The following is a 21,290-nucleotide window of genomic DNA, read 5'->3' on the forward strand; positions in this document are numbered from 1 at the left end:
CGGAGCGAGGTGAAAGAAACAGGAGAAAATATCGGAAAAGAGTTGAACAGGTGTACTTTGGGTCAATTAGGGGGAAGGATGAGAGAGAGAGAGAGAGAGAGAGAGAGAGAGAGAGAGAGAGAGAGAGAGAGAGAGAGAGAGAGAGAGAGAGAGAGAGAGAGAGAGAGAGAGAGAGAGAGAGAGAGAGAGGTTTCTTATCCCCACCTGCCAAATAAGTCAACGTTAGGGGATGTGGGTGGGAGGGAGGAGAATATCCCGAATGCTTCTGTGATGTGTGGGAGCAGTGCTCAGCAAGGCAGGGGCCAAGGCTACCTCCCTCCAAGAGGCCTGACTCCTCCAGCCAGAGGAATGGAACAACAAGACACTCCCGTCCCCCATATATATGTGTGTGTGTGTGTGTGTGTGTGTGTGTGTGTGTGTGTGTGTGTGTGTGTGTGTGTGTGTGTGTGTGTGTGTGTGTGTGTGTGTGTGTGTTAATTTAGATTTATTCCGTCTTCATCTACGTGTGACGCGATTCAATTGATTAACATCCTCAGGTGATTATGTAGGGTGAAATGCATCCCAGACAATGCACACTTTAAAAAAATATTTATGGTGTGTATTGTTGCATTATTGTGCTATAATTATGCCAACTTCCAAACATGCTTGTCATATTGCCTTTCAATTTACTCAAGTCCTCAACTTCTAAGACTGCACATAGGCTCCTGAGTGACATGGATATAAACATGATGATACAATAGCTTTGAATCCTGAGCCACATTGCAATTAAAAAGCCTTACAACACTAATATTAACTAACAGGTAACCTTTTCGAACTTTCACATCCAGCCATTAGGTATAATTTGCAGAGGTAAAAATGTCCCCCACACCCCACAAACAAATATCAATCTTTCATTTCCAACACATTAGATTTCCATTTGTTTTGAACTTACCTTTAGATTGGAAGGCCTTCTTCAGGTTGAGCAACACGTCGGCGAACGTCCGTACATCATTTACCAGCTGCATCACATAGTCCGGGTCAACCCCCGGGGCGCCCACTATGTGGGACTCGAGCCCAATACTGTTCAGAGGATTGTTGTTCTTGGACGCACGACCCATATCCCAGGTCTTGGTGGATCCCGCCGACAGAAAACCCGTGCTAGGGTTGGAGAGGTGTCGAGGCAGCCCCTGGGTCCGCTTCACTGCTCCACCGCCACTACTGCTCTTCCGTAACATTCCAGCGGCCAGGGCTGCAGCAGCCTCCCCCGGGCAGGGCCACTCCAAGCCAGCTAGCCCCTCCGATCACGTTGCACCGGTCCCTGGATGGCTTAAACAGAGAAGAGTCGGTGTGTGTGGGAGGGAAGGAGGACAGTGAGTAATGATCAAGACAGCACCTAAAACATCTGAAACGTAAATGGCCCAGCGGAGCCTCATAGACATACAGCGATCCCTATAGTCTATAATCCACCAGCGAGAGGGAAGTTTAAATAGTCTGCCGCAAATGTATTTACAGAACACCACGGCGTGGATCCGATTGTAATTGACGAGTAAGGACACATGATCTAAGTGATATAGTCGTTCGGTGTGCCATAGGTGGTTCGGTGTGCGATCAAACGGATGCTGTGAACCCGCTCTGCTGCTCCGCCACAGGGTCGTCCGCTGCCTGGTTGGCAACCACTTGTGTGAGCGCTTTTCTCGAGCAAAGAAAAAACATATAAATATAAAACTCACCTGGCCGGCAGTTAAGTGACATAGTCACGCAATTCTCAGAAGAACATCGCTTTGTATATATCCGTTTGAAAACCAAGTCTTTTCGTATTTTTTTGGGGGGGGGAGAGTAGCCTCTCCGAGAACAGTGAGTCGCAGTACAGATGAGGCTCTGTTGGCGGCTCCCAGCCTCAACTCAATTGGTGTTTACTCGGCCGTGCGTCACGTGACTCCCCACACGCGTCCTGAGTGGCTGCCTCCCCCACACACCAGAGGAGGCGCGCGCTGTTGCTTCCCCTAGAGATGGCTTCGATTCTGCGCGTGTGATTCATTCGTGATGATTCAGTTTTAAAACCCATAACCATAGCCAAAATTATGCCAATCATCGACATGTTTTTCCATCTGCGTAATTGCATCTATTTAGTGCCAATTTGTTTTTTAGTACAAAGGCGATTTATCTTAGAAGGCAAATTACGCCGTCGAATTTGTTCAGAGCAAAGGGCTGGGTATTTTTTACACTGCTGCGTTTTTTATTTTGATGAATACATGCCAAATTAAGACTTTTTTACATCAAATGTAAATTGATCTCACATTTTCAAATTAAACGAACAAACGGCTAATCCCACCGCTGCCACCTAGTGTGCACATAGTTATTTCTCTTTTAAGATAGCACGATGCTTCTAAACCACAAGCCATTGGAGCTCTGATTACACAGCAAAATGTAAGGAAAATAACACGCCTACTCTACCTTATTTTTTTATATTGTATTGTCAGTTTAATATGCATTGCATTTATATAAAGCATTTATGCATCCTTTATTGGTATTTGGGAAAACATGCAATTTAGAGGAATGCAATTGTTTTGTATCCTATTGTTTATAAATGATTAAAGTGGCCTAAATTTCAATAAATGTGCTCGGCTATGAGATTAAATTAAACTAAATGCCAGTAAAAAAGAGAACCTCACAGTACAGTTAATCATTCTTTATTTTAATATACAAAAAGATGGATGTACTCTCTAGTTTATATTTCTAAATGTTTTAGCTCACAGTTAACATTCACACCGTTTAGTGGAACTGACACACGCACACAGAGACACACAATTTAAACACTCCATCCATTCACACCACAATAGAAGTGAACAACATATTTACTGTAAATTGATCATTTTCACAGGATTCAAACATGAAAAAGGAAGAATCCTTTTACATTTGTCAAGTAACTATATACATATATGTTTTGAAGATGAGTCTCCGTGTTAGTGTTGCAAATGAGCGAACGCATGAGGTAAGTGGTTTCGTGTTCACAAGGAGCCTGGTAGTAGAGACAGCATAAGGAGGGTGTGTGTGTGTGTGTGTGTGTGTGTGTGTGTGTCCTGGCACGCCGGGCTCAGGTAGAACTCTACAGCAGTTTTTCCATTTACACATGGCTAATGTGTGGTGATATCACTTTATACATACATTTACATATAAAAATCTGAGTATGTGCCAGGTTGTATGATACATTTTCATTGATTCCCCACAGCCCCGCCCCTGTCCCGTCAGGGGGGAGAAATTCACAGCTGAGTAGAGTATTTCTTTCACGTCCGGATCTATGATATGACTATTGCTGTACAATAAATATTGCTGGGGCCCGCCTGACCCACTGTTACCAGGTCCAGTGGTGTGTTGCGTCATTGGTAGCTGTCCGCGTCAATCACAACCCGTGTTGGTGTGGGCGGGGCCTACGGTTCGGGGACAAATCACGGCGGCCCGTCGGGCTGTATATTAGCCCGTCTGCCTCGACGGCGACGACGCACGAGTCAGAGTGACCAGCGCTCCCAGTACCGGTACACAGACGGGGTAGTGGGTTGGTGGGGGGGAGGTCCAACTGTGTGCAGTCATGGCCTGACTAGACTATCACACAACAGCTTTAAAACATCACATCAGCAGGTTAATAGAAGAGGTAATACTGCGCAAACTGGCATTAAACAAAAAATTAAAGGATGGATGGGGGGGGGGGTCCACCTTCTTGGTGTGGCCACTAACACTGTCAGCCAGGAGGCTTGCTTTGTTTTGTCAGGGGGGGGGGGGGGGGGGGGGTGTTGGTGGTTTGCCAATAGAGATGATGCAATTGTACCCAACACATTCAACTACACAGCTTCTAATTCAAAGGTTCTGTTTCCAATTGTAATAATAACAATAATTATAATAGGGGGGGAAACCGCTTTCTCGAAAGATTCAATAGAAAATACATTGCAAAAAATATATATATACTGTATATTTCACAGGACTCCATGTGGAAGATGACTCTTAAATAAGTAGAGGGTAGAGATCCAAGAGAAGTCCCTTTTCCATTCATGTGAAAAGAAAGTAATGCCCCAATACTGTATTAAGAAACAAAATATGTATAAATATATATAGATACATGTATATATCTATATATATATAAATCAGTGTTCGGCTTGTGTATACAGGTCTATGTACAAGAATCTGTCTCTTCAGGGTCGTTTTTTAGGGTCTGTACAGCGATCACACCGTGTCAACAACTGGTCTGGCTCTGTTCAAGAGAAGGAGGGGGGGGATGAAAGAAATAAAAAATAAACAAAATCTCCTGAGGCCTGACCGACCGGCAATAAAATATCGACTACTAAACACGATAATACATTAACAACAAACACCAAGAGAAACATGTAGAAAAAGCCTGAGGTACTTGTCAGAATATCTGAGGTCAGTTTGGAGATGTAAGCAGCATGAGAGCTTACCCAATTGAAGAATAAAAACCTAAAATAATACTAATCATAAAAAGACTATCCGCCTCACGTAATACCATGGGGAGTTCACCACACGTTAAGCCGCACGTTAACGAAATCGGTCAATCCTTGAGTATCGTGGAATAGTCACAGCAGCACAACAAGACATTCAATGTTATGGTAACTGGTGTTATTGTTACAACTATGGCATTGCATTTGAGACCAGGAGAGCTCGTGTGGGCTCTCCTTGCATGGTGTACAGTGACTGAGGTATCTGGGACCCACTACTGTCCAACATTAGTCTGTTGTTTCGTTTTTGAACAAAACTAAAAAGTGAATATAAAACAAAACAGACATGTTGCCTTTTTTTAAGTAGGGCGCTGGTGATGATAAGCCCGAACTTACAAAGACAAACGCTTCTACTTTTAGAAAAACTCGTGTCACATTATCGACACACACAGACACAAAACGTGAACATCCATTTGAAAAAAGAAAAAAAAGAATGCATCATTGCAACGCCATAAGGCGTCCATTGAAGCCGTGGCAAGCTAGTAACTGCATTTCTAAAGCGAAAAAAAATCTAAAAAGCTGGAATAGTGTCCATGAACGCGAGCAAGATAAGACAGCGTGGCTCTCAAATCATAGTTCCAAAGTAGGCCTACTGAATACCTGAGAGGTAGTTTTGCAAGGACAGACAGTTATCCCTTCAAAAAAAAAAAAATCAGTCAAAAATAAAAGTCCCAACGTCCAAAAATAAAACACTTAGTCCCTACGCATTCCCATAGCCATCCATCCCTCTTTCATCGTTGTTTTGTACCAATCAAGGGAGCACACATTGAGATAAAAACGAGAGGCCACGACCCCCTGAGGAAGATGAGATGTCCTAACAGTCCGAATGCTAACAGTCTGGAACCCCACGGGTTTGAAGGAGGGTCCAATGAGGCGTGTCTTGAGGATTTGGAGCACACGTTTCTATTTCTTTTTGGCTGTACCATAGTGACCGGTGGTAAGTAGAGAGGGAGGCAGAGGGGGGGGGGGGAATAAAAACCAGCCGACGTCACCAAAGAAAGGGGTATTACAAACCAGTGAACCAAAAAAAAAAAAAATAGCAGTACATGAGGTAATGACATCAAGGTGAGTTTTGACACATTGGTGGGTGGGGGGGGCGAGCTTAAGAGAGGATGAGCTCGACGCCGCCGCCGCCACTCCCAACCCTACAGCAGACGGATGTGTTGCTTAAGATCAACTTAGTAAAACACACAGGCCATGTGGGAAAAAAAAAAAAGTCACGAGGAACCGATACAGGAGATAAAAATAGCAGCGGTGCTCAAGTGGTGATGGATCTCCTCCATCTTCCTCACACTCTCGCTCTTTGTCTTGTTGTTTGAGTATTGACAAGAAGGTCCATCTTCGGGTGCGGGATTTCGGGGGGGGAGTAACCAAACCGACAAACGAACGGCAAAAGAAAAAACTTTAAGAAGACTTAAAAACCCTCCTCTGTAAAGGGCGAGTCTTGCGTTTTGCGGGGGTGCGTGATGAGGATCAGGTGCTGGACTCTTTGGGAGGTAGGTCCTCGTTGGTGAGCGACGTCACTATGGAGACGGGCCGGTCGGAGGTGGTGCCGCTGATGGTCCTGGAGATCTGGCCGATCCGCTCCTCCACGCAGCCGGCCGACAGCCGCGCCTCCGCATCGTGGTCCCAGCACTCCTCGATGGTCTCGCACATCAGGCTCAGGCCCTGCAGGTCATGGGGAGAGAGAGCATGAGAGAGCATGAGAGAGCATGAGAGAGCATGAGAGAGCATGAGAGTGCATGAGAGAGCGAGAGAGAGCGAGAGAGAGCGAGAGAGAGAGTTAGGACCATTATTTATTTTATGCTGCAAACTAATCTGCTCCATGTGACTTGATTTGTGATTATATTTTAAACCTTGTAGACGTGATAGAAAGCTAATACGTAGTCGGTTCGAGTTATAGACATGTAAACTTCCACTGACAATGGACAAACAATACACGACTTTAAAAACTTGGCTGTGCATCCATGCAGGTACAACAGAGAATCCCAACATAGTTCAGACAATTTAAGCCTTATCTCTTCTGAAAGCCTTCTAGATAATCACTCCTAGGTGACCCTGTGAGAGACTAGTGCTTTCTACAAGGTAACCAACATTGGAAGACTAATTGAGCCGGCAGATCCAGCTGGGTCTCTACCCTGCCACTCTGCCCCCACCAGTTAAATGAAACGGGCGGGTGGTTGGTTGCAATTCACAGAAAATATTCATCCCAGTAGAATCCAAAAGGTAACAAGAGGCATTGTCAAGTCCGACACAATAATCTTCTTTGATTGTAGAGGATCAGCGCAAAAAACATAAAACACATTTCCCAAAGTGGCCACTTCTTCCCCACAGCCCTTTTAGTGTTAACGGGAACCGCCGTGGGTTTACGTCACCAGCCTTTGTACCGATGCCCACACAAAAGACAATGAGGAGACACGCGCAGTGTAGTGGCATCCCGGTCATTAAAAGCTATTCTTCTGGACGGGGGCGGGTTACTCACCGGATGTTTGAGCCAGTAGTCCTTGAGTACCGGGCGCATTTTCTTGTGCACGACCACATCCTGCAGGTCCTCCAGGGAGGGATGCTGGCCGATCTCCTCCTCGAAGGGCAGCATGTACTCGCCCACGGTGCCTGTTGGGAGGGACCGGAGGAGGGCGGACACGCGTCAGCGCGCAGAAGGGTCAGCGGCCGTGGTAAAATAGACAACACAAACGTCCCCGGAACAGCACAATCGTTTCCCTTCGAAACTTGCGACCCCTTTATTGGAGAATGGCCACCGAGATGACGTGTCTTATGACCTGTGGCTCCATACAGGTGAAGACCACGTTCACGAGAGCGGCGTCACTGGACCTGATCCACGTTGTGGTTGATGTGGACATTGTGATAAATCCATATGTGTGGAACTTTTCAATCATACACATAACCATAAGCACAAAAGGTTGAAGTAGTCTTGCACATCCCGTTTATGAGACAGTTTTATTGAAAAGCCCTCTAGAGTTTTGTAGAGTTTCTTGTAATCCCAAAAATGTAACCCCTGAAACCTGATTAAAAATCCCAATTAAATAAACAAAGTACGAAAGTGGGAGAGGCACATTAAAAGGCGAACAATATGACCCATCAAGAAGAATGTAGGTGTGGGTGAATATCGGTCGCCCTTTGGGTGTGCAGTAACGGACGTGCCAGATGGTTTCTTACACAACCTTCTAGGTAGTTTTCCTTGGCAACTGTTTGGATAGGGGCAGGTACTAAAGTACAGGTAAAAAACACTTGGCAGGTGATTGGATGAGCCATCGGCCTATCGCCGTCGATCATGCAGTCGCTCGTACGATCCTGATTGGCCGACAGCGCAGGACTCGAAGCCTGGCCAGACGGATTCTCGCGTGATCCAACGGGACCCCGCGGGATCCAGCGGTCCCGCGAGGGCGAGCTCGGCACTCACCGTCGTTCTCCGTGCAGCGGGACACCAGTTCCCAGAGCACCAGGCCCACGGCGTACATGTCTATCCTCAGGAACGAGTCCCGCTGGAAGTTAATGGCCCCCTCCAGGACCTCCGGGGCCATGTAGCGTCGGGTTCCAACCTGGGGGGAGGGCAGCGGATTAACTTAATGTACTTGCAAGGTAGACCGGGTAGCCCCGCTCATTCTGCTGGCGATATGAATTGGCCCTGCAGAAGGCTCTGGAGAAGACCAATACATTTCTTTCTAGTTTCAATACGTTTTTTTACGGGAGCCAATCACCAAGCTTGCTTTTTCCCCCCCGTGGCGCGCTTTAGGCTGGTTTAACACAATGACGAAAGGGAAGCGACGGCAAGCAGCCAATTGCGTACAGAGTCATTTTGAACCAGGCCCGTTGATCACGCCTCTGGTGCTGAAGAAAATGACAGCGGCTTCCCCAGACCAACGTTCAACCCTCGATTGAACTTGGTCTGGCAATAGCCAGGCTACTTGCACAGACTACCAGACTCGCAAACTGTTTTTATCCCCAGCCCATCAGGCTTCTCAACCAGCAACCTTAAACACTGATATCTGAACATTCGAGTATGCTCTGTCACTTTGCAGCCCTACTCTTTATAATACACGCCAGTGCTATATTTTGCTTTACTAGGCAGTTGTCGCTTGCCTTGTCCTAAGAATTTCACCGCCCAGTATGACTCTGTGAAACACATACAATGTGCCGCACTGATGATTGCTTTTCATGCGTTACAAACATAAACAATGACTTTGGTGAGAAAGGTAGGATAAGCACAGGACTGAACACAGGAAATGAACAAGCCCAAACAAGGAGTATGTACTAACGTATCCATTTCCCGTTCATTACTACAATGTTACTATTAACCACAGAGTCATGCAACCGAAAGTGACTCATTTGTGGATTTCGTCACAGCAAATTTCCAATACAAATACTCCTGCTCATATCCTATGGTCTGTGAGCAGTTCATTAAAAAAAGGGGGAAAAATACAATCTAGCAGCCAATCTGAATGGCTGGTCGTGTGGACGTCATACCTGGCCATGGGTGTCGCCTGGAGGTTTGCCAGGCTCAAACCGCACCGCCAGACCAAAGTCTCCGATGATGGCGGTCAGGTCGTCTCGAAGCATCACGTTCTTACTCTTGAAGTCCCTGCGGAGGCGAGAGTTTGAAACACAAATCCTCAGAGGGGAGCCTTCTGTCTCTTGTAATCTTAAAGGCGACTTAAGCCCAATGATTAAAGCTACATTACTTCGAGGTACGAGTGGGCACACGACAGGATGTTAGGTAGTTCAAGGGAGATCTTCTTATTTCTACATAAAGGGTTGTTTTTTTTCCTCAGAATCAGGTTTATTTTCGCAGAGCTTTCACAGAATAAAAAAGGAATTTGACTTGGTAAAAACAGATGGCTCGTCTTGTCAGGGACCTATTGAATAAGTCAAAGTCAATTAAAGGATAGGGCTTTCATAATGATATCTATAACAATGAAAAGACGACAACAGACATTCTCCAGTAAAAAGTGCTCTCATGGTGGAGAGGGGGGTGGGAGGGTGGGGGTGCGTCTCCTTTCGATGTCAGCTACCAGTCCTTGGGGGGGGGGGGGGGGGGGGGGAGATCAGGCTAACGGCTTCTACAACGCCCGACCAGATGGGCAGCAGGAGCCCTCACCTGTGGGCGATGGTGGGCTTGGGTCCTTCCCCCTTGTGGCTGGGGATGTCCTCGTGCAGGTAGGCCAGGCCACAGGCCATGCTTTCCGCTATGTGGCACATCTCGCTCCAGGTCACCACGTTTCCCTTCAGGTGGTCCGTCAACGAGCCCTACGCACACCAACACACAAAACGTGGAGATTTTAAACTCATGGTCTGCAGAGCCACACGGACACTGTAGAGAAGTGAAGGTATTTTGAAGTCAAATCGTCGCGTGCATTCTGCAGACACCATTTACACCACGTCATTTAAAACAATTTAAACAATCTTTACTTTTTTTTAACATGAAAAGAATCCGAGGCTCTGATTTAATAATGGAACCATGAAGTTTATAAGAACTGAATGATAACCTTCTTGTTGCTTGCACCTAAAAGCCAAATAATAGATAAAGTCTAGACAGCCTTTAGTCTCGATAGGTGCGATTTTCCCTTTACTTGGCAATATCAGAATAAACCCGATAACAATCTCTGGCATGGTTGGCCTCCAGAACTTCGAGTCGTGTTGTTTTTCACTTTAGCCTGAACCGAAGAGAGTTCGTCCAGAGAGCAGTAATCTAGCAGGCGCTATGGGGGCTTCTGGGGCCGGTAGAGTAGGGCGCGTGCTCACCCTTTCGTGGAACTCCATGATGAGCCACAACTCCGTCTCCAGGTTGCTGCCGTGCTTCTCGGCCGCGATGTAGCGCAGCAGGTTTTCGTGGCGCATGCCGGGCGTTAGGAAGATGTCCCGCTCGTTCTGCCACGACTGCTTGTCCTGTACACCGAGAGACGGATGCACAGAAAACAGTGGGTAAGTCGCTGAATGATATCGTCATTCCATCAACCAGTACCTATGACATCCTTCAGATAATACGACTCCTTTCCAAAGCTGCCCCGTCGCCCACCTGAATGGGGAAGATCTTCACCGCCACAGACTCGCTCATGAGCTGGGCCTTCCAGACACAGCCGAAGCGCCCCCTGGCTTTGATCTCCAGCAACTGCAGGGGCTTCAGCCCCACCATGGGAGAGGGGGGCGTGGGCCCAGGATCCTAAGGAAAGAGGGGGAAACTATTTACAAAAACAATCTTCCATACCTTTGAGTCATGATTCAGAGAGAGCGTTGATCCGCACGTTTGAATAGTATCCTTTTGTACATTTAGCGACTGTGTGTAGATTGTGATTTAGAAATCCAATATAAAATCTGACTTTAAGCACTATTTCTGTTTTGGGCGGGTGACGCTCACCTCCCCCAGGTCTACGTGTCCGTAGGGCGGTTTGCGCTGGCGGTACATCCACAGGGCCAGGGCCAACGCCAGGGAGAGCACGCACAGCGGCAGCAGAGAGTACACCAGCACATTAAGCAGCGACGGCACCCTGGGGGGAAGCCGGATTATAACTGGGAGGAGAGAGAGGGGGAGAGGGAGAGAGAGAGAGAGGGAGAGAGAGGGAGAGAGAGAGAGAGGGAGAGAGAGGGGGAGAGGGAGAGAGAGAGGTTAAAAGGGTTAACGGAGAGTGCCGACATATTGACACCCGGGGAGAGCGCTCAGACAGGGAGGGATGTGTTTGGTTTCTTTTGTAAAGGAAAAAAGGAAAAGAAAAAAAAAGGAGCGAGTTTCAACAGAATGAGGTGAGGCCAAGAACGGAGAAAGGTCGACCTTGCTCTTCAAAACAAATAAGCGGGGGGCTGGATACCAAATAAACAGATTTGTAATTGGAGTTGATGGCCTGGGTTAAACTTGAGCATTAAGGAATAGTTGGGTTTTATAAGTGAAGCACATACAAATCGCATCAGCGCGTCGCTCGGGGCGAGAAAGCGAAATGACTCGTTAATGGCACGCCATTATTTATAATTGAAAGCGGTCTGACAACTGAATCCTGCCTCGCGTATTCAAACTGTCACCACGGTGACAGGAACAGGCCCACGCACCAGCGGCCACGACACACACGTCGGGGTCCGAGGCACGGCTTCTAACTTCATTACCAGGCACAGCGAAGAAAATGCAAAGTGGGTGAAAAAAAGACGTCCAAAATATCCTACATTTCCTCCACGTATTGCCTCATGGATGTGCATTTGACCAAGTGTGTCACATCTCGTTACCCTCATTGCAATTACAAAGTGCCCTGTTGGTAACAGTTCGTGGCAGCTGTCTGCGAGTTGGTTTCCCCCTTCTGTGTAAACGTCAAGCAGCGCTCTGCGTTCTCCGGGTTCCCCCCCCGCCCTGGGGGGGGGGGGGGGGGGGCGGTTCAATTGGACTTTTTGCCAATGCCAGATGACTTCAAAAGGCTTTAATGGTTTTCATGCAAACAAGACTACCAGGAATCAATCACTGCAGGAAGTATTGCCGTGCGCAGCTTGCCGTGGGATTCTTCGGTGTCATGGCTCTGGGCGGTTGCCCATCCACTCCCCCCTCTCCCTCCCTCCCTCCCTCCCTCCCTCCCCACCACGACCTCCACCGCATATGGAACTGATACAAGCAGGGAAATGCTATACAAGACCCTGACACGCCAAATTGCCAGAGTCGATTATCCGGGATTCAGGCGGTTGGGGGAGTTTGATCACAAGCGGCACCTGAACACTAATTTGACGTTACGCGACATCGACAGGAGGCTCCGTGCGCGGGGTTTGTTTTGTCGTCGTCGTCCCCCCCCCCCCCCCGTGACAAAATGGGTTGCAGTGATAATTGGCAACGTGATAAAACTGGGCCTGGATCAGAGCAAAAACGCCGACATCTCCCATCCAGTTCCTCTGCTCCCGATAAAAGAACAATGGGACCTATATTTTGCACTTTGGGTGACATTTCTCTTTTATCGTATTTCCATTTGCAGCTCACCTCGGTTGCCGATGCCAATCATGTCGGGGAGGTGGGTGAACCTCTCATTACAGTAGTTGCCCTCGCAGCAGCAAAAGAAGACCTGGGGGTTCTCGTCCGTGGAAACACACTCTTGCCTGCGGGGGGGGGGGGAGAGAGAGAGAGATAGAGAGATCCATTACTGCGCTCACAGACAAACACTTTCTTCAACAGCGCTGGAACACGAGAGTGCGTGTGATACCGGCTCGTTAGAAAAAGAGCAGCGAGAAAAAGGGAAACAATCAACTCCCGCTTTCGCAAATGGGCAAGTGGATTTAATTCATAAAAGCACGCTACTATTCCAGTCACCCAACAGCCCTTTCCGCAATTGGCCGCCTTTCTCTACAACACTTCAACACTTTCTGTTCCCACAAGGAGAATACAACCCTTCATCTCATGTGACAGGCCTGGAAGAGAGTGTTGGGGGTGGGGGGGGAGCTCACTGCGGTGCATTACCAGCGTGTGTTCCGTACATATGCAGGCATTTTCCCCCCCCTTTCTTTGATCCTTTTTACATTCCTTTCAAATGGACATTGTAAGACCAAGGTAAGTGATTTGGAGGTTGTGAGTTTGCTTTGAGTGATTATGGCAAGAGCTCCTTGATGGTCAATGGGATTGTTTTCCTTTTATTTCAATCTGCTTCATAAAGAAACCATCAATGAAAGAGGTTCATGTTCATTCATTCTATTTTAAACAGGAAAATTGTTTCTTTTTTATATACGGCACGTTGACGCAACACAAGGGGGTTACGGCCCCGTTACGTCCTTGGCGGACCCTCCTTGCGTCCACCGTAAGGGCCTGACCTGCGCCTCCCAAAAATCGTAACCTTCCGTCGAGGCGACGCAGCAGCTAGAGCAGTTATTGGTCCGCTCACTAAAACCCGGCGCAGAACCACAACAGGTTCACGACCGCGTCGAAGCGTCTGCGTGGTCATTGCGTTGCTCGACGTGGGACCATAATCAGCCCTTAAGGGGCCTGAACCCCCCCGCGCCCGACCCCCGGCCAAAACCCTGGTGAGCGCCGACCTGTCATAGCAGTTGAAGTCGTCCAGCCAGCATCCCTTCTTCACCAGCTTGATGGTGCCCGAGGAGTTGAGCCAGGACGCGTAGCAGTGCAGCCGCTTGTCCTTCTCGCCCTCGCACCGCTCAAAGCCGCTCTGGTTGGTGCGCTCCGTGCGCCAGTTGTCGTTGTAGTAAACGCACTCGCGGGTCTCCGCTTCGCCCAGGCTGTAACCTGAGAGAGAGAGAGACCAAGAGAAAGAAGGGAGAGGACAGAGAGAAGGGACAAGAGGGAGAGGGTGAGAGCGAGCGAGAGAGAAGGGACAGGAGAGAGAGAGAGAAGGGAGAGGAGAGAGAGAGAGAAGAGTGGAGAGAGGAGAGAGAGCGAAGGGACAGGAGAGAGGGAGAGAGGAGAAGAAGGAGAGAGCAGAAGAGAAGAGAGGGAGCGAGGAAGAGATCAGCACACACATGTTTAATTAATAAAACCACTGTTGTGTGGTCATGTGTGTTTATGTGAACTGGTGGACATATGGTGCCACAGGCTGAGCCTGGACACTTTGGGAAAATAAATGTCTCCCAAGCGTGGCGTCGATCATCATCTTGGCATCGAGCCAATTTGTTGGGCTCTGTCAAAAAAAAAAAAAAAAATCCTTCGGGCCAACACATTTGTTCTTGCATGGCGCAAGAGGGTGTAATCTCGTCGTTTGAGCGTAACAACTTAATGAAGAGAGAGACAGAAAAGAATAAGCCATTTAATTAGCTATAGGAGGACAATGGTGGCCTGGAAGCCCAGCACCAGTGTCAGGAGTTATGAGAACGCAGCGGCAGCGGGAAACACGGGGAAGAGGGATGCCAACGCATTAAATGTGTCAAATGGAGTGCATTGTGTAATTCGGTGAATTATGTTGATGCGTTGTTTCACTCTGCTGAATTGGCAACGCCAGAGTTGCGATGTGTAATAGAGTATGTCCCTCTCCCAACCATGTGCCCCGTGCTATAGTAGTATTCGCTGATTTTATTTTATCCTGTGCCATCATTCAAGTGTCCGAGCAATTACCATGCAATTACTGGCTTGACGGGAATCCAAACGGACTAAAGGCTGTGGCTGACCTTCACCGTGGTCCTCTTGGACATTCACTCTTAATCTTTGTTCAAGGGGGGAAAAAACAGTTTCTGTCTCTTTAAATCCATGTATATAGGAGGTTGCCCATCCCCCACGTTTGCCCCTTTCAAGCCCCCCACCCCATCCCCCGCAACCATTACGCACACATATACGCCTGAGTGCGCGCGCACATGGTACACGCATAACACCGACGTGAGTTTTCATGGCGCGATGCCGTCCTCCATACGTTTGTGAGAAGGTGCGTGAAGAGACAAGCATCTCTTCCGGGCGGATTATCAGAGAAGCGCTCTTCCTTAACCCGCACTAAAGAAACGGGGGGAAACGCGCTCCGCGGATGTCTCACGCTCCATTGAGCCCGAGATGGCGTTTCTGATATCCCCCTAGTCACATGATCCGGGGGGACTTTTACTACTAGTCCTAGATCATTCCCGACACCCCTCCCCCCTGTCACTTTACCGAGGCTTATACCACAACACAGGCTGTGTATGGGCAGCTTGTTATACATTCTGCTTCTGATCCATACACCATAAAGCCATTGTGCTGGATTTATTTTTAGCTCACAGCACACGGGTGAATTTCTACAGAAAGACCACCAGAATGACAGCCATAACCAAACAACTTCCATTGAGGGGGCGTGCGAGTAGGTTTTCCCAACTCTCCCGGTAATAAAAAGTAAAATCAGAATAGCCTACGTTTGGGGAAAACACACACAAAAAAAAAAAAAAACTCATCATGTTCAATTCCACGAGGTACCAAATAACCGAGGCTCGGACCTGTGTTAATCTCAAACTCGATGTTGGATAATGTGCACGTCCTGGACGACACCGTAGATCCCTACATTTGAAATGTACAATTCATCAATTATGAATGACTAAACACGACGGTATTTGGAAATCGCCGACTTCGTGGCGTTACTACAAACAAGAACACAGGGCTGGGATGTAGGAGGCTATAGGGTTTCAAGATGTTGATGCAGCTGCTGCCATCTATTACAGCCACCGTTTTAAAAAAGACAGGGCGAAAGCAACAGTTCGGATAATAGTGTTTCGTTAGCCCAGTGGGCCAGGGGATCATGCATGTTGATCGGTGTATGAGTTTAAAACTCAGGCAGCGTCCAAAACAGCACGGGTAACATATTCACGCTTTATGTAACGCAAACAAATACACGAGAGGGAGAGAGACAATGAATTTGGACAACATTAACACATAGTTAGAGGACGGGGGCAATTAGTCAATAAAACACAGCGGTTAAAGTTTGAGCACACACGAACAAAAAAACAACCACACAATGTCCCCATTGTGAAACAGACCCGTGAAATAAAAACAGAGCGGCGGACATTGAAGTTTGTTCGGGGGTGGGGGGGAAAGGCTCGAAGCTATGAGACCATTTCAGCCGCAACAAAAGAAGCTTACCTGCACATAAAGTTCCCAGAAGAAGTGAACAAGTCAGCCATGAAAACGACATGTTATGTTTTAAATACACGACTCGGGTTTTTCTCTCTTTTTTCCGTCGCGAACATTAAAACTCGGGTGGTCCAAACATGTTACGCGGATAAAAAAAAAACGACCACAGGCCTCCACGGTCCTCCCGGTAGCCACAGAGCGTGTCAATAGCCGCGGTGCAACAATGTTGCAAGAAAAGACGGAGGCGAACGATTCGCAACGAGGGCAGCGACTCCCTCGATGTGTGCGCCGCTTCGCATCGGAATTACATCCACGTTCGGATGACGGTCTCTTTCACGATCTGCGACGAAACCCGACGGTGCTTCTTGAGGTTGTTTAGTTGGAATAGTAGCACCACTGCGTCGGCGTCGGGAGGTCGGTTGGGGTTTACATGCATGTTACTGATCTGTGTCCAAAATGGCTTCTAAATGGGGAATGGGCTGCAAACAGGGAAACCCGGATGTGTAAACACAAAGAGGGGAATTGAGGCAGCTGGAGTGACCTTACCACCACACCGGCGATGCATTCATGAAATGATCGCCTTATTTTGCTCTCACCATTCAATTGAATCGCAAGGAATAGGAGCATGCTTATGGAACTAGCGTTTTGATTGCGCCACAGAACTACTAATTTCACTAGTCAAAGTGGGCATTAAGCCACGTCTGGGATCCTGCAAATTCCGAACTGTTTTCATACACATTTCTATGGTGTGCGTGTGTTCGTGTGTAGTGTGTGTGTGTGTGTGTGTGTGTGTGTGTGTGTGTGTGTGTGTGTGTGTGTGTGTGTGTGTGTGTGTGTGTGTGTGTGTGTTATATATGTTATCATCTTAATAAACTATATATATATAGTTCATATTTTTATATGACATATGTATTATTATATTATAAAATATAGCCTAGTTCCCTTTCCATTCAAAGAACCAGGCCGTTGTCATTAAGGAATATCATCCATGGTGGAGGAATATTTATCGCCATTAGGCCTTACTTCCAGAGTCTCTCGTGTCTAGACTAATGGAAAGTTGGTGACACAAGGCACACACACACACACACACACACACACACACACACACACACACACACACACACACACACACACACACACACACACACACACACACATGCGAAGCAAATGGCTGAGGAATAAGGTTAGCCAGGTAATCGCTCTTAAACTAGTACCGCGGAGTGTAACACAAGACTAAGCATTTCCTCATTATCTCTATCCTATATTGACCCTGTAATTCAATATAAGCCATGAGGGAAACAGTGCACGGACAGATGAGTTATTGTCATGACACATGGAGGAAAAATGATTGCATATGCAGGTCAAGGTTCAGCAGTCCAAGTAACAACGTGTGATTCTTAGATAATGGCAAATTATAAGTAATTGTAAGTAAGTAAGTAATTCGATAAACTTTCATTCTAATTATACCTAGGCTAGGCCTGTATATGGTAGGAAATGTGCTTCTCTTCTGAGCATACTAATTGGTTAGTAAACAGCAGATATAAAAGGCTGCTGAACTAAGGATTGCATCCTCATTACAACAGGCTTGTTGTACAGGCTAACAACTTGTCTCACAGGAGGGAACCACGGTCAATGGTTCATTGGAAACACTTACCTCCTCTCTATGATCGTGTTTATATCTGCCTAAGTATACATACGCGCATCCACCTCGGGAAATGTTTCCCGTTTATGCGTGTGCGTGTTATTGCCATCCAAACACTCTGCTGTCATCATATTTCAAACTCCGGGTGAGCAGACCTCTTAGTAAAATAGATAAATGACACTAGATGGTAGCAGTGTTCTCCAGGGCGTGTTAAAACCCACCTGTGCAATACCTCACCCCCTCATTCTCCTTCTGAATTTATGAATTCTGTATGGAGAAATATACAGAAACAGAGCAAAGTTGTCTCCACTCATTTTTTACATATTGATGCCAAAAAGCTGGCAGAATGTTTTTGCTTCTTGATATTACCTTTGTTATTTAGATTTCCCTGTTGCATTCCATCTGTGTCACACATGTATCTGTACATCTATCCTGCTAGCCCATCTGCTTTTCTCCCAAAAAAATAGAAAAATAAATCATTGTAGCACTACTTTTTCCTAACCTTCATATTCCTTCATTTTTACAAAGCCTTGTGATACTCTCTTTTACATCGTTTATTATATCAAAGTATATACAACAGTATTGTATGGTCTAATTATGCTGGCAGAGGGTACCCGTGGGGCTATGCATTCCCCGGGGTCATCACCGCTCCTATAGTGGTTTGAGGGTTTAGAAGTTGTTGGCCACCCTGCGGATGGACTTGATGTTGGGGTTCTGGGCCTGCCACTGCATGTGGCTGCAGTAGTCTCCTCTCTCCACCACGTACATGCGGCCGCGGAAGTTGGGCTCTTCGTACAGCACCCAGCTGGTGAACAGGAGGGAGAGACAGCAGTGTTAAAACATGTACTCTTTGAAACCGTGTGACAAAAATATATAAATGGTCTTCTTGTATCTCTTTAATTCCTCCTGATTCTACTACTGTCCTGTACTTTCAGCTTTGACGCCACAAATTCCCCATCTGGGATTAATAAAGTATGTTATGTCTCATCTAAAGAGTGACCAAACACTGAAATTAAACCTCGGTCTTGGTCTCTCTGGGGAATAAAGGTTATTGCATTCTGTTTGCCTGAAAGAGATGCCATCTGGGCATCTCTTCCATATGACCAAGGACATCTCAAACCAAAACCTGGTGAAATAATTCAGCGTGAAGAAAATAACTAGAACATTGAAAAGCACAGCCAGCCAGAGCACTGTAAAGAACGGACCCCCTCCCAGAACGAATGGTGCTATATGGGTGTCTAGAGGACTATTGCTGTGGGGACACGTACGCTCCGTCTCCGTAGGCCTTGAGGGAGTTGACGCAGTTCTTGACCATGCCCTGACCCTGCAGGAAGGGGCAGTCCTGGCACAGCTCCACGAATTGGCCAGCAAAGTTGGGCTCCTCAAACAGCTCGATCCTATAGTGCTCTCCGTGCTGGGAAAAACAGGGGAAAACAAACGGTTCCATTAAGACGCCATTCACATCCATTTCATTTCCCCCACACCTGTATGTTTGCGAAGCTGATGGTTTGACACATCAGGCCATTCGAGGCGGCAGTGAGCGAATCGGGCGACGGCCATTAGGCCGAGGTCTCTCTGTGGACGGGCCCCCAAGGGCCTTACCATGCGGATGGGCCTGCAGGAGCCCAGGTGGTCGTTGTGGGCGTTCCAGCGCTGGAACTCGGGGTACTCGCCGCGCTCCAGGATGTACTGCTGGCCCTTGAAGTCGGGGTGGTCGTAGCACACGAAGGCGCCGCTCTCCACACGGATGGAGTTCACCCTGTTCATGAAGCCGCGGTCCTGGAAGTTGTCACAGTCGCCAAAGACGTCCAGCTGTCTCCCGGTGAAACATTTCCCCTCGTAGAACACCACCTAGAGCGGGAGCGGTGGAGCGGGTTTAGTGTCAGGGATGGACAATGGCAGGATCAGACTGTAAAACCAGTAAAAATCTGTTGTAGCGTGAGTTGGTTGATAGTCAGAGGGGTTGACTCCAGTTTAGGGGCTAGTTTATGTTTTTCTCTTGTTAGTTACGATCGCTTTACAGTGAATGTCCAAATCTGAATTGATTAAAAAGTATTGACTTGTTGCTTGCTTTCTTGATCACTCTTTTTAAGTTGACAACTTTTTTGTTGTTGTTTGTTACTGTTGTTTCATAAAAGAAAACCTCTGATTTGTTAGTCGGTGCAAAACCAAAATGCATTGTTGGTTTTGTTATTTTAGTGCCTTTCTATTTCAAGGGTCTTCACTATGATGGCTACTACATTCAATGTTGTGGTACTCACCTTTCCAGAGTACTGCGACATTTTGACTAGGTGTTATTCCAAACTTGACCCAGAGTTTACAAGTGGACTCATTTGGACCGCCTGATATATACAGGTCAATAGAGTGTGCGCAGATATCGCGAGTCCCATCGCACAAAAGGTTCAACAATGAAGGGTTTAGACATTGTGCCACATGGACAGTTTCCCTTAAATCTGCATGTGCTGATAATGGGCTTTGGTGTGAGCACCACAATACAGCCCCAGATATTTTTGCTTTGATTTGGCTTTTGGGTTGTGGCAGTGTTGCTCAGTGGTGCTCAGATCGAGGCATGGGTCCAGATTGCTGTCAAATGTTTTATTTGTATTCGACAGATTGTATTGCATATTTGTTGTTCAGATAGACATACATTTGGTAACTAGAGTTATAATACCAATAGTCTGATAATACTGTGAAAAGGCTGTTATGAGAACTTGATGGAAAACTACAAATACAGTTTATACCTGTATACTATTCGATAGTATTTAAACTTTTAAATATCACGAAAATCCCAGAAAAAGCATTGTAAAAGGATCTGTATAGCCGTGGGCATCTGTTGACAATGTACTTATCTCCGGACCCCAGCAGAGTCGAGGCATACGAGACCACCCTCTGCTCTCACCAAGGAGACAAGGAAAGAACTTTCATCCCTGAACCGCACTCTATTGTGATTCCATTGAGTGCACAGAGACCTTGAACTGAAGCCATGCAGGTGATTGAGTTTAAAGTGGCACGTTATTACAACAAACCCCCTCTATATCTAAATCCAACATTGGAAACGACTTTGGAAAAACTGTGAACGTTCCCTTTAACGTCTTGGCAGGAGAAACACTATCAGCAGGAGTCCTGGCTGGGACTTCAAACAACTACCAGCCCCCTTTACCCCAGCTCCCCCACCAAGTTAGCCCTGTTCCAAGAATGAAAGCCTGGGCAGGTGGGGCAGGACGTGGGCCAGACAGGGGTTTGGAGAGCATAAATCAATAACTAAACCTGCTCCCATGAATGACTCCCGCTCGTTCACCCCTGATCCCTTTGGCCCGAGATTGGCAGATTAACACTTCACAACAGCTGTACTGTCTGGCCACACCCGACTTGAGACATGTCCGTTGAACTACACTTCCAGTATATGTCACACATGAGACACTACACATATTAGTACAATAATGCGATGTAGAATTTACACAGACTTGCCCCAAATCTATGGGGGCAAGTCTATTCATGGCTCGGATTCAATGTTTCAATCGGTCAGTAGTGTAAGGCTGTGAGTGATGGGAATGACTGAGTTTAAGTCCTGTACGTGTAGCAGGGCCCACCTACAGCAAACATACCTTTCACCCTGACTCTCTGTGTATTAAGGCTTTTTGTGTCAGGGTGATTCATTTCA

At 47.1% G+C, this 21,290-nt stretch overlaps 3 protein-coding genes across 4 annotated transcripts in view; all 3 read right to left on the bottom strand.

Annotated features, from left to right (window-relative positions):
* Nucleotides 1–1,881, bottom strand: part of LOC132462859 (rho GTPase-activating protein 29-like) — a 35,266-nt gene extending 33,385 nt beyond the window's left edge. The window contains exons 1-2 of one of the 2 annotated variants that reach the window (XM_060058625.1): nucleotides 1,710–1,881; nucleotides 932–1,297 (exon numbers count right to left, since the gene is read on the bottom strand). In XM_060058625.1, the coding sequence (XP_059914608.1) occupies nucleotides 932–1,214 (283 nt within the window). In that variant the 5' untranslated portion in view covers nucleotides 1,215–1,297; nucleotides 1,710–1,881. Of the gene's footprint in view, nucleotides 1–931; nucleotides 1,306–1,709 lie in introns of both variants that reach the window. The other variant, XM_060058624.1, reaches the window with a different exon arrangement.
* Nucleotides 1,882–2,653: 772 nt separating this feature from the next.
* On the bottom strand, nucleotides 2,654–16,574 carry LOC132462861 (activin receptor type-2B-like). Its single transcript, XM_060058627.1, has 11 exons — nucleotides 15,997–16,574; nucleotides 13,488–13,695; nucleotides 12,445–12,560; nucleotides 10,858–11,009; nucleotides 10,519–10,662; nucleotides 10,245–10,388; nucleotides 9,601–9,749; nucleotides 8,970–9,084; nucleotides 7,906–8,044; nucleotides 6,967–7,097; nucleotides 2,654–6,152 (listed from the first exon to the last, which is right to left on the bottom strand). Exons 1-11 carry the CDS (start codon nucleotides 16,046–16,048, stop codon nucleotides 5,958–5,960), a joined length of 1,545 nt encoding a protein of 514 aa, XP_059914610.1. The 5' UTR covers nucleotides 16,049–16,574; the 3' UTR covers nucleotides 2,654–5,957.
* A 1,594-nt stretch (nucleotides 16,575–18,168) lies between these two features.
* On the bottom strand, nucleotides 18,169–20,040 carry LOC132462863 (gamma-crystallin N-B-like). The gene is made up of 4 exons (XM_060058629.1): nucleotides 19,891–20,040; nucleotides 19,232–19,480; nucleotides 18,898–19,043; nucleotides 18,169–18,434 (listed from the first exon to the last, which is right to left on the bottom strand). Exons 1-4 carry the CDS (start codon nucleotides 19,909–19,911, stop codon nucleotides 18,299–18,301), a joined length of 552 nt encoding a protein of 183 aa, XP_059914612.1. The 5' UTR covers nucleotides 19,912–20,040; the 3' UTR covers nucleotides 18,169–18,298.
* Between the last annotated feature and the right edge of the window lie 1,250 nt (nucleotides 20,041–21,290).

This window comes from Gadus macrocephalus, chromosome 8 (assembly GCF_031168955.1).
Source record: "Gadus macrocephalus chromosome 8, ASM3116895v1".
Taxonomy (NCBI): domain Eukaryota; kingdom Metazoa; phylum Chordata; class Actinopteri; order Gadiformes; family Gadidae; genus Gadus; species Gadus macrocephalus.

Bases quoted from the DNA above. Each gene is read 5' to 3' on its own strand.
- LOC132462863 (XM_060058629.1), bottom strand. From the start codon at position 19,911: ATGTCGCAGTACTCTGGAAAG. The intron at 19,044-19,231 runs GTAAGGCCCTTG...TGTTTTTCCCAG, and splicing joins CCTGCAGGCCCATCCGCATG to CACGGAGAGCACTATAGGAT. The intron at 18,435-18,897 runs GTACGTGTCCCC...CCTGTTCACCAG, and splicing joins AAGGCCTACGGAGACGGAGC to CTGGGTGCTGTACGAAGAGC.
- LOC132462861 (XM_060058627.1), bottom strand. From the start codon at position 16,048: ATGTCGTTTTCATGGCTGACTTGTTCACTTCTTCTGGGAACTTTATGT. The intron at 13,696-15,996 runs GTAAGCTTCTTT...TCTCTCTCTCAG, and splicing joins TCTGGGAACTTTATGTGCAG to GTTACAGCCTGGGCGAAGCG. The intron at 11,010-12,444 runs GTGAGCTGCAAA...CTCTCCTCCCAG, and splicing joins GATTGGCATCGGCAACCGAG to TTATAATCCGGCTTCCCCCC.